This window comes from Triticum dicoccoides, chromosome 5B (genome assembly GCF_002162155.2).
Source record: "Triticum dicoccoides isolate Atlit2015 ecotype Zavitan chromosome 5B, WEW_v2.0, whole genome shotgun sequence".
Lineage (NCBI taxonomy): Eukaryota > Viridiplantae > Streptophyta > Magnoliopsida > Poales > Poaceae > Triticum > Triticum dicoccoides.
The window spans coordinates 433,222,933-433,234,964 of record NC_041389.1 but is presented as its reverse complement, the minus strand read 5'-3'; the positions used below and the strand labels follow the sequence as shown (position 1 = coordinate 433,234,964).

General features: G+C 49.1%; 1 protein-coding gene across 1 annotated transcript; it reads right to left on the bottom strand.

Moving 5' to 3' along the window:
• Positions 1-2,126: 2,126 nt before the first annotated feature.
• On the bottom strand, positions 2,127-3,279 carry LOC119305663 (ethylene-responsive transcription factor ERF109-like). Its single transcript, XM_037582129.1, has one exon. The coding sequence runs from the start codon at positions 3,206-3,208 to the stop codon at positions 2,360-2,362; it is 849 nt and encodes a 282-aa protein (XP_037438026.1). The 5' UTR covers positions 3,209-3,279; the 3' UTR covers positions 2,127-2,359.
• Positions 3,280-12,032: the final 8,753 nt, after the last annotated feature.

The window sequence follows — 12,032 nt, the reverse complement described above, 5'->3', positions numbered from 1 at the left end:
AGATGAGTTATCTAAAAAAAGGTGAAGGCAGGAAACTTAACATTTGTGAAATAACCTAAAGCCGAAAAGATATATCGATGTCAATGACCGTTTGCACTTTTTTTTGCACTAGCTACACTTCTTTTATCAATGGGCCTGGATATGTTTTATTTGGCCCTGCCAAACTTCTATATGGGCCTGGCCTTTTCGGGCAACTGTGGACGAACATTTTTTTTCCTTTTCTCCCTCTACCACTGAAACTGAAACTGAAACTGATGACGAACTGAAGAACTGAAAAAACGAAACAGAGTGGAGAAGACATGCCGAATTCGTACAGCGCAACACTTTTATTCAAATGTACATATCATTACGATTACAAATGATGCCCAATCTATTCACTTACGACTAATTATCATCACATAAACAAATACGAGAGCAATTACACAAACATAAAAAAGTCCGGCCCTCAAATTGCCCTGCTTCTGCAATTCGATGAGTTTCTTCATCTGCTTGTTCAGCTTCTTCAGCTCTGCCGTCACTCCTGCATCCCCCACGGTAGCACCCATGGAAGGGCGGGCGCCCGCAATGGAATTGCCAGATCCAGATGCGCCCGATCCAAACTTGCCCAACTTCTCCGCCTCCAACGGTCAATCAAGCTCCCCTGATGCACCCTCCAGTTGAATCCGCTCTATGTACTCATCTAGCCACTCAAAATGGGTGCATTGCTTCAATTTCTGAAATAGGAAAGATGAACCCTAAATCCCAAATCCGATGGGGGAAAATGGGCAAATTTGAAATTGCGAGACAAAAACCAAAATTGGCACATTGAGAAGTAAAATCTCACCTTTTCCTGCTCTGGTTTGCTCTCGCATTTCACGAATTCCCGCCCAAGGTTGCCATTCTTGTCGGTCGTTGTGACTAGCCGCTTCAGGGGTGCGATACGTGGGCATGCAGGGCACCTTTGTCATGGGCACTGCGCCATAGCGCGGCCATGAGCGGCGGGAGGCTGAAGCGGAGCTCGACATTGTCAGGTCGCGGCCCGGAACGGCGTTGCTGCCCGTCGTCGCCGGAGAAGAAGAACAACAACGGTCGGGGAGGGGCGTCCGTCGGGGAGGGGGGGAGGATGGGCTCGGGTGCTGCACGGCTCGGGGCACGGCTCGGTGTCCTCTTGTACCAATGCTGACCTGGATAAGTTAGTGGGTCCCACGCTGTGGGTCCTGCTCACCTGACCAATGCTGAGTTGGATAAGTTAGTGGGTCCCACGCTGTGGGTCCCGCTCACCTGATTCGAGTTTTAAACATGTGTCTTTGGATTAGGCAGCAGTGTCGCATGGGAGCTATTTTTCCAACACAGATGTCGCATGCGATCTATTACAACCAACTACGTCGCATCAGAGACAATTCACACCAACGACGTCGCATGGGAGCTATTCACCCATAGGTTCACAAAACTTTACAGATCCGGTTTTTCATCGTAGCTTCTCACTCCATGCAGCGATTTCCTTCGGTTCGACAGCTAAATCAGCTTCTCCACCTGGCAGCGGTTCCTGGACTGTCTAGCACCATATTGGGCTGGCTGGAACCAGCGTCCGACCGCCGTCGAGGGGAGATGCGGTACCGATTCGTAGCGATACGTGGTTGGCGAGGGGATGAATCCTTTTCACTCCAGATTCTCGTCCCAGTGGTGTTTTTTTTCTCCGACAAAGGGTGAATTTTATTGACTCAAAATGGAGCATCAAGAAGATACATAACACAGTGAGCACACGCTCGGCCTCTGCACAGTTAGGATGCACATAGCCAACACCAGTGGTCTTAGGCCTTCCTCGCTCCAGGTTTTTGCACTACGATCGACCACAGCTTCCCGAAGCTAGCTTCATGGAGCTAGATCGTTCGAATCGGCTCGGCACGAGAAGTTTGTGAAGCGTGGAGCGGGGACTTCAGAACAGGCCCTAAATCTAGAGTTATTCACGTCCTTAAATATTACCACTAAAAAGAAACAGTTTGATACATGTGATATATGTCTAGTTTGTTTGTTTATTGTATTCTGAGAAGACATGTATTTTCATACGAGACAACATGATACACATTTGAGTGGCCTCATTCTTTTCACGAGTTACCATTTGAGTGGCAGGTTTTTCGCACAACCCATGATATAACACCGTGCGTTCGTTTCTTAATTCAGGTGATAAAACAGTACAATCGTTAGTAAACAGAGACAACTTCGTGATGCTTAACAAATGTAACGACTCTGTGCTAGCAATGCTTTGTCTCAACAAATTGAACGAACAAATCACTACTACGGTTCTCGGTTAGTCTATTCTAACAGCTGGTATCTATCATTATCAGTAACCACTAATTCTATACAAAGATTCCAGATACACTTATGCTGGACTCGAAAATGGCGCGAACCATGGGTCCTGTCCATCTATCGTCATGAGATCCTGCAAGCCTTCCCACACCTGGTCGCCGGCTCCGTCCGCACCCAGCTGCCATTCTCCCGGCGTCCTCTGGCCGGCGTCCGTGCTGCACGGCGACGGCGTCGTCAGAGTCTCGTTCTGCGGCGCCGCGCCAGTGCCACCGCCACCATTGTCGCTCCCGTGTCCAGGCAGAGGCTCGTCGGAGCACGGGAAGTTGAGCCTGGCTCGTGGGCCGCGGAACTCGAGCGCGGCGAGGTCGTACGCCCGCGCGGCATCCTCGGCGGTGTCGAAGGTCCCGAGCCACTTGCGCACCGCGCGGCGCGGGTCGCGGATCTCCGCCGCCCACTTGCCCCACGGCCGCTGCCGCACGCCGCGATAGACGTTCTTCTTCCTCCGCCGCTTCCTCTGCACCCCTCCCACGGGTACGGCCACCGCCACCGCCTCCGGCTCGGTGGCCCCGAAGAAGTCGCACCCGAGGCAGCCGTCGATGCCGCACCGCCCGCACGCCACGGCGACGACGACCTCCGGCGGCGCCGTGGTGTACCCGGACACGACGTGCCGCAGCGCGGCGACGATGATGCCGTGCTCCTGCTCGGAGGAGATCGTCCGGCCGTGGAGCTCCGTCGCTGCTGTACCTCCGCGATGGTCGTGGAACGTCGCGGCGCCGTCCTGGTTCGCAGTGGCCATGGCCATGGCTATGTGTCCTGGGCGTAGAGAGAGACCCAAAAGCTTGGAGAGTGGAGCGTTTGAAGTGAGGCGGGAGTTGCTGGCGGATGGAGGCATGGAGGCGCTTATATACCACCCTGGCAACATCGACAGCAACGCGGTGCGGATGTCGTTGACAGAGCGGCGCCAGGAGGATGGATATCCGTCGTTGATCTTCCCATTTTCAGCACAGGAGGAAAACGTGTGGACGCGGAGCCTCGCTGCTTCTCGATGGTCTTGGGCAGTGGATGGACTGCGACGCGCGCGCTGACGTACGTGCGTGGCTACGTTCGTTCAGCCGAGGAGGAGGCTGACTTCGTTGTCGGGCCAGATTGTCAGAGAGAAGCTGGAAGGGGAGGTGTGTGACTGTGGTAGCCAGAATAATCTGGCCGAGAAAAGTCAAACGTCAACTGGCTCATCGGAGTAAGCAGCTGCGTACGTGTAGTTAATAACCGTACACGCTCCAACCGAATAAGGTCAGGATCCAGCTTAAGCAAAGGCCAGTACTAGGCGCCGGCGGACCGGCGCTAGGTTCGGCCGGTCCGGCCCCAGCCGTTGGATCTGGTACAGTACAGCCATCCAAAAAACATTATTCGCCCCGAATCTAGTATTCCCTTAGACCCGTCTTCTTCTTTCAACGAATCCCAAAAAAATTCCCACGCCGCTGCCCCCACAGCTCCGCCTTCGTGTGCAGCTCGGCGAGGGGAACGGCTGCCGGCAGCCGGCCGCTTGCACCTCTATTCCTTGTAGCCCCTCTGCTGCTTGCCGGAGAACCTTCTCGCTAGTTAATTTTCAGTTGCAAGCTCCACCTCAGACGGTTGCAACTCCCCCCGTCGACGCTCCATGGTTGCGGCACCCAATGTGTTACCGCCGCCGCTCGTCGTGATGCTCGCTATGACCGACGACCACCAGTAAACGACATTGAGTGGATGTAGCAAAATACATCACCGGTAGTAGCAAAAAACACTAACAATGGCAACAAAAAAGAAATTGGTCGCCGGCGTCACAGCTCCGCCACCATGGATGTAGCAAATTACCTCACCGATAGTAGCAAAATCAGACGACGGTTGCAGCAAAAGGAAATTTGGTCGCCGGGATCGCAGCTCCGCCACCATGGATGTAACAAATTACCTCGCCGATAGTAGCAAAATCAGACGACGGTTGCAGCAAAAATGTCACCGTCGCCGCGGGGTCGCGGGTCCGCCATGATGAATGTAGCAAAATCGTTTGCCGGTTGCAGCCTTTTGCGTCGCTGCTTCCAGCTTTTTGCTTCGATGGTTCCAACATTGGCAGCAACGGCGTGATTGTAGCTCGCCGACCACCGATTGTAGCACCGCCGACCGTCGATTGGCCGCTGTGCAGGTAGCTTTTTCATTGGCCGCTTCCAGCAAAAACCTAGCCGGTTGCAGCACCGGAGCCTGCCATCTCCATCACCGGCAATGCTGGTTGTAGCTTTTCGCTGGCATGCTTCCAGCAAAAAAGCCAGCCGTCGCAGCGCCGGAGCGTGTCTTCTCCATCACCGACGGCTGCTGGTTTGCAGCGCCGCTTGATTGTTGTCTGGTCAACGCCATGGCTGTTCCAGCAGCGTCTTGCCACACCACCCGTCCCATAGCCGCCGGCGCTCTCCATTTGCAACACCGCACCACCAGTCCACCACACAGCCCCTCCTGCATCCGTGGGTGAGGGAGGAGCTGCGCGAGCACCAAAGCAGGACAGCTCGCCGGGGAAGATTGCCGTGGTGTGGCTGACCATGGCTGGCAAGGAGTGATTGCGGTGAGAGGGGATTAGAATCAGAGAGATTGGGGAAGGAAGATTTGGGGAACGAGTGGATGTGCTAAACCGAGGAAAGGATATAAAAGGATAAGGGGAGGCAGTGGGATGGACCCAGATGCCCACGTGGAGCGATCAAAAGGTACGTGACGCGGCGTGACCGGCCGAACGCTCGGCCGGTCCGCCGTACGCAAATGTTTCCCTTAAGCAAATCATATTAATTATTCCCATGTCGGGTATTTACTACTCCCAATGTTTACATATATTACCTCCGCTTCGAAAATAACTGAACATGATTTCAACTTCAAACCACCGTCAGTTATTTTCGAATGGAGGGAATATATGACATCAGAAAAGCTGGGAGTGGCTTATTGTCCAAGATGGCTCTCCTAATTTCTTTCAGAAGATTGGAGAGACAACGGTTAATCTCAATTTGGATATCCAAAATATTGTTTTCCGTATTGCTGGTGTAGGTCAGCCTTTTTATCGGGTAATGTAGATACCCTTTGGCCGGTTCTTCTTTTCTTTCTTGAAACAGTCTTTCGCTCCGCTTTATAAATAAAGCAATCAACCGGTCTAACAAGAGTAGCATCATACTGACAAATATAGCAAGTGTTCTTCTTTCTTTCTAATGATGGTCAGTACATGTTTACAACTTGTAGCTGTACCGTTGACATCACAATTTCATCCTTGGCTACATTAATTATATTATTATGTTATCACATGACTTTGTGATCGACCATCATGACCGTTCCCCATGTGTTCTAGGCTCCGGCAGATTCCCCGTGTGGCCGATGCCTGTGTAGCCACCACTGGCTCAGTAAACCTCGGAGCCTGCCATTGGCATGGAATGCTCGCAGACGGCACCCCAGCGCCGATCTGGGTTGTGCACATCGCCAGCAGCCCCGTGGGCTGCAGCTCGTTGCCACCTATTGGATCAAAGCTTTCTTTGGTCGTTGGCGCTCATGACGTGGCATGGGGTGTGCTTCGGCGTCTGTACTAGGAGGTAGACCGCGACGATGAGGTGGTGGACTTCCGCGCAGGCGGTGACCGGCCGATAGCGTTATGGCCCACGGCTTGATGATGGCGATTCAGATTTGGTCGTCCGATTGGGGGTGGCTGCAGATTATGCTACACCGACCTCCAAGGACTTCACGACGCAGTGGTCACCAAAAGATCATTGTGAATGTTCGTCTACGAAGATCCAGTGGTTGACTTGGACAGTGAGATGCAAATATTGGACATCGACTTGACGCAAAGGGATGGTTGTGGAGCGACGATAGTCACATCACATGTACCTGCTGGGATTGCGTAAAAGTGGTGGCAACAAACTAAAGTGACTTTGATGGTGGTGACATCACTTAAGTGACTTCGAGAGCTCGGGGGTAAAAGTCTAGGTCTGACCCGAGGTAGTTATACCTGGCAATGGTGATGTTTTCCTGTCGTTTCCTTGTTAAAGGAATTGCTCGAATATGCTCAGATTGATTCTTTAGGGTGAAAATCTTGATTTTAGCCTTGGTGGTTGGATCTGGTGACGGGGACGCTTGAGTGTTACTCCCTTCTTGAAGGCGTTGCTGTTCAAAAACACCATCATCTGTGTGGTGTCATGAATTGGTGGTGCAGATATGTCCATTGTTGTAGTTTACTGGCCACAAATCTGATCCCTTTGGATTTTCTTTTTTCCTCGTCTATTCATAGCTTTGGTCTTATATGACTTTGCTACTTGCCGGTGTTGGAGATATGCCCTAGAGACAATCATGTATGATGATATTTCCTATGTGTTTATGAATAAATATAGTCCTTGGGGATATGCCCAAGACGAAGATCTCAATGAACTATGGGATCTGCCACTGCCCCAACACTTACCTACCAACGCATGGCCTCTCGTCCTCCTTGCGCTCCTTTCGTCTATTTGGGCTGCAAGAAATGATATGCTCTTCAGAAACATCGACCAATGTTCTGTAATAACTCTTAGGAACCTAATAGCTAACTTAGATCTATGGTCACACCGTCTTGTGGATACGGTGGACAAGGAGGACGTCTTCTCGTGGCGGACCTACCTCTCTGCACGATGCATCGTGCCCCTGTAACCTGTTTCTGCTGTTGCGGCAGCCGTTTTGAGCAATATATTCAGGTGGGGAGCTACCCCCCGGTGATTCTCAAAAAAAGTATGTGACTTGTCTATAAGATCTTGTGTTGTATGATACATCCTAAATTGTCCCTAGTCGCAAGTGACTTGTGGGCACACGTCGGACTAGACTACCATATGACATGGTGGATTGCTCGGTCTCACTTGCCATGGAGCATTGGATGCTAACCGGATAATATGGACGAGATAAGGTCCGAGTCGGACAGGTCCAACTATGAGACGCAGTGATATGTCATCTGTGAGTCTCTAGTACAACATACGTTCTATGTCCTAAGACCTGAGCTGACGCATGTACTCGGGATGGTGACAGACTTGCTTTGGGCCAACCAAACGCTACTCCGTAACTGGGTAGTACAAAGGTAGGTTTCGGATTTGTCCAGACCCATGCTGTGAGAAATGGTCGAGCAAGATGGGATTTGCCCCTCCGATCAGGAGAGATATACTCTGGGCCCTCGTGTGATCCGACCAGGATAAGCATGGCCATGCGACAAGGATTACGAGATAATCCAGTTTGTGGTCGGTATCACTGGAATGGGAAAGAGGTCGGGCTAGCACAAGGATGACAGTCTCGCCTTGAGCCCGACAACATATATCGTGAGGCAAAGGGAACATAAGTGTGACACATTGTACAGGTTCGCCTAACCAGCTTCATAGTCTGCTTGGTGGTCGGCACACCTTGCTAGAGGCCGCTACCAACCGTGCAGGTCGGAGGTGATCCGAACTGTGACCAAGCCGACTTGAACCTAAGGGGTCGCGCGCTTAAGGGAAGGAACCTACGAGGTCGGTTTGGAGGACACTGGTCGGATGTGATCAGAGCTGGACTTGGAATGCGATCGAGTAGACTTTGGGCTTTAGGATCCGTGCAAGGCCCAAGTGTTGAGCCCACGATGGATGCCTATAAATAGTGGAGGTGCGGCACACATATTCAGTTGATCGCTTCGGCGCCGTCGTTAGGGCTTTGCATCTATTGCAACTAGCCACCTCCACTCGCCGCCGGTTGTGTGATCGGACCTAGTACGCGCGGATACTGTTAGAGGCGGTGAACTTGTGCCGCTCCGGCGAACCTGTACGAGGGATCCGACGACGGCCATTCGAGGGAGATCGGACGAGGAGGAGACGAACCACGCGGACGCGCTGCCCCAACTCTTCTTCCGCTGCACGGCACTACGCGTCTAGTGGTAACAATCTGTGATCCATTCCCGTAGCATGTTCCTGGTTGTTCTGCGCATAGAAATTTTTTAATTTGCAGTCGACGCAACCTATTGTAGAACCCAACAGCCGGCTTGTTTTCGTGTGTGCTTGTGTTGGTGTTGGTTGTGTCCATCCTCGCTATGCAGAAGTCAGGAGTGTGCTTTTTGTGTCTCCATTTGATGCTTCTTTTTGGGACAATAAAATTCACCCTTTGTCTAGAATCTTCTGAACATTAGCAATAACTTTACGAGTGTTGTTTACCATAATTATTGTAGTATTTAGTTAGTACCGGTGTTTTTTCTTGGTGTTTTTACTTATTATTTGATCTGTAAGTGACCACCAAGTAAGGGTAACTAGTACTATTTGACAAAGCTTGGGGTTTATTTCTTTCGAACAACCAATGACCTTCATCTTGCAACTTGATGAAAATTAATGGTACTATAGAAATTAGCAATTTTATATGTTTGCTAGTTATATTTAATTATGATGAGGGCGATGGTTGGTATTCCCTGGACATGTCTGATGCAGTATTTTTATACGAAAAACTCACATATATTTTATGTTAAAGTGAAGACCAAACCGGTGTGATTTTTATGTGCTCATGCCCTCATGCAGTTGGTTGTTTAGATGTTTTTTTTGAAACAATGAGTCTCATCGTCAATTTTCATTGAGGAAACCACCAATGTTTAGAAGACACAACAAAAGAAAAGGAAAAGAGCAGAAATAAAACAAGGAATAGTCACAAACAACACCAAGCTGAATGGCCCACTATGACTCCAAGCTCAGGTGACCACGTAGGGCCTCAGCATAACAACATCACTTAAATTTAGAAGGACATAAGTATCATACACCCCTTAATAACCGACATCTAAAGTAACATAACAACAAACATGCGCCAAAGACAGAACGAGAACAATGAAACTTGAAGAGGAAGATCCAAGCCAATGGAGAAGATGCTCAACCACCCAAGATCCTGGGAACCATAGGCGTGCAACCATGTCTTTTGCTATACATCTCTTGCATCACAATCTTGATCCTCACAACTCTAGATTCAATACTTCCTGCCCCTTGGTTTGTCTGCAAGATTTGCCAGTTTTGTGAGGTGTTGACAAAGGCTAGATGTAACTACTATCAGACCATCATGCATCTTCTTATGAAAACAAGCCACATTTCTGGTTTCCAGATCATCCAGCGTAGAGCACTGCTAGTTTGCATTGATTTGGGGGAGGGGGTATCTAGCCAACCAGCAATGAGGTCAAGTACATCATTTGGAGGTCTAACCAGATTGGAAGCACAAAGAATAACTTTGCAAGAGAATTTAGCAAGGCTGCAGGCGCGGAACAGATGTTTCATAGTTTCTTACTGGCCACAAAAGTAACACTAGCCATTCCTAGTCCATCCTCTATTCAATAAGATGTCATTTTAAAATGTTTCTTCTTATAGCCACAAGAAGATTTTCATCTTCAAAGACATTTTGATTTTCCAGATACTTTTGTGGACCACCATTGTAGCAACTTCGATTTGGAGGCAAAGCTCTGTCAAAGTGAAGACTTTTTGGCTCCTATTTTCTATCTGACTCTATCTTGTTCAGCAAAGATTTGAAGCAGTCCATATCATTTTCATCTCACTCTATTGCATCATAGTCTCACCCCAGATTGTTCTTCTAAATATCAAACAATCTCAGCCTCTCATCCTCACAAAGTTCAAACTAAACATCTTCCTAAAGCAAATGGAATATAGTCTAGATACATTAAGCATACACTCCAATAAGTTTACCTTTGAGGGATCTATTTTGACCGGTCAAATCAAAGAAAGGATGGAGTCTCTAGACAAAGTTGAGAAGTTCAAAATGATAAAAAGTGACCTAGACAGCACAACATCATCATTGTCGGTTTATATCAGGGACTCAGCTGGAGATTTGCTTTGCTTGTTGGAAGCAGACATCGATATTGTTATTGGATCAAGCGCGGAGGCTGTGGGTGCTCAGTCTGGGGAAGGTCCTTGGATTTTTGTGGGACGAAAGGTAATGCCCGTGGCCATGGGAGTTGCCGCCAAGCTTCCCATCCGCGAGTTGGAGCAAGCCGCCAAGCTTCCCAATCTGTGAGGCTGGACCAAGCCACCACCTTCAGACAAAGAACTCAAGGACTGATGCTTCCGCTGCTTGGCTTCAGACCACAAGACCGTCTTCTGCCCCTAACCAATTCGATAGCTCACATGTCTCTGCTCTGGGCACTGTGAGAGGACTGTTGTCTTTGTATCTCCCCCACCAGCCTCGCCACCGTGCACGTGCCTCTCCATCCCCCCATGTCTGTTCTCTGATGGGCGCTCTTGGGCTTCTGTTGTTGCTCCCACAATACACACCAAAGTTCTCGAGTCCATGAGGTTTATTGAAGCTTCTAGTGGAGGTTGTGTTGATCATGAGGTTGTGTCAAAGTCTACTGAATCCATGTTTGCCTGAAGTTTGTTTTCAAATCATGATGGAGTTGGTACTCAGCAAGCTGCCCTGGGTGAGTACTCTTTGTGCTTGTGGTTGGCACATGCAACCAACTTATTGGACCGGGCAGAGGCATCCGATTATCTAGAGGGGTCGTTGTCGACGGCACAGGTGGCAAATCACAGAGACCAAGGTGTAGAGGACATTGGCGACACTGTGTAACCACCGACTTTGGGATTAGTTGCTCGGTGGTGGCCATTGAGTTTTTCCTAATTGGTTCTACCTCCGACAAAGTACGAGCTATTGTAAAGGGTTGAACTTTTGCGATTGAGGAATGTGACACTCTGCATGACTTCACCAAGTTGATCAAAGGCCTCATTGTTGTGCCTCAAATCACGATTGAATCACATTGTCAAGGCGGAGAAGATCAAGAATGCCAACCAGGTGGTAAGTGCTGCCATGAGGGACAACTTCGCGAAATGTTAGTCGCCTGTATGTTTCTCCTTCGGTGTTATATTTTTTAGGAGTAGTTTGCATGAGGTTTCGCGGATTGGCTTGTCGTGAGGTGCCATTTGCGGTGTCATTGTCGGGTGCTTGAGTTCTGGTGTGGGCCTGGCCTTGGATGTATCGGTGTTCACCCAGTTTTTCGGCAATTAAATGGGCAACTATTTCTTAATTAGTGAGAAAGTTTTGTCTTTGTTAAAAAAACTTGGGGACCATAGGCAAATGGTTTGGTGTTTCTTTTGTTCCATTGGTTCCTGGTTTGGTGGAGAAGCAAAGGCGGCTCGGGAAGCAAGAAGCACCCAGCAAAGCCACAATCTGGAGTTCTTCCTACGGTTTCTAGCTAGTCACGTGTAGAGCATGGTTAATGATATAGCCCGCTGCTGGCTATGCAGTTTGCCATGTCATCTACAGGCAATGTAATAGCCAACACATATAATAGTTAGCTATAAGAAAGTACTACTTTATTAATATATGGTCCATCTTTCATCCTCACAAAGCTTCTTGGAGCTCATGCTACATCGGTTGTAAGTCCACAACCCGCTTTTCTTCTCTCTCTTCCAAGTCAGCAATAATATCTTATTTAAATCCTTACAGCCCACTTACGTCACCTCATTATACTTGCTCGTAGTGCACGCCTTCATTCTAGGAAATGATTCCAGCTGATCGTGTTATTATCAATGTGTCATTGATTACACTTGAGTTGTCTTTCCATTTGGATCATTTCTTCTGATTGCGGGAGCGGTTCCTGTACTGGCATTGCTACAGAACAGTGGTATACATACCTCAGGTGTTTCCCAGGTGCAAGTCTAGAGCTGTACTGCTGTCTGGTATACGTTTGTTTGTTCAATAATCCTACACTTACAAACACCTACGTAAGTTTTAAG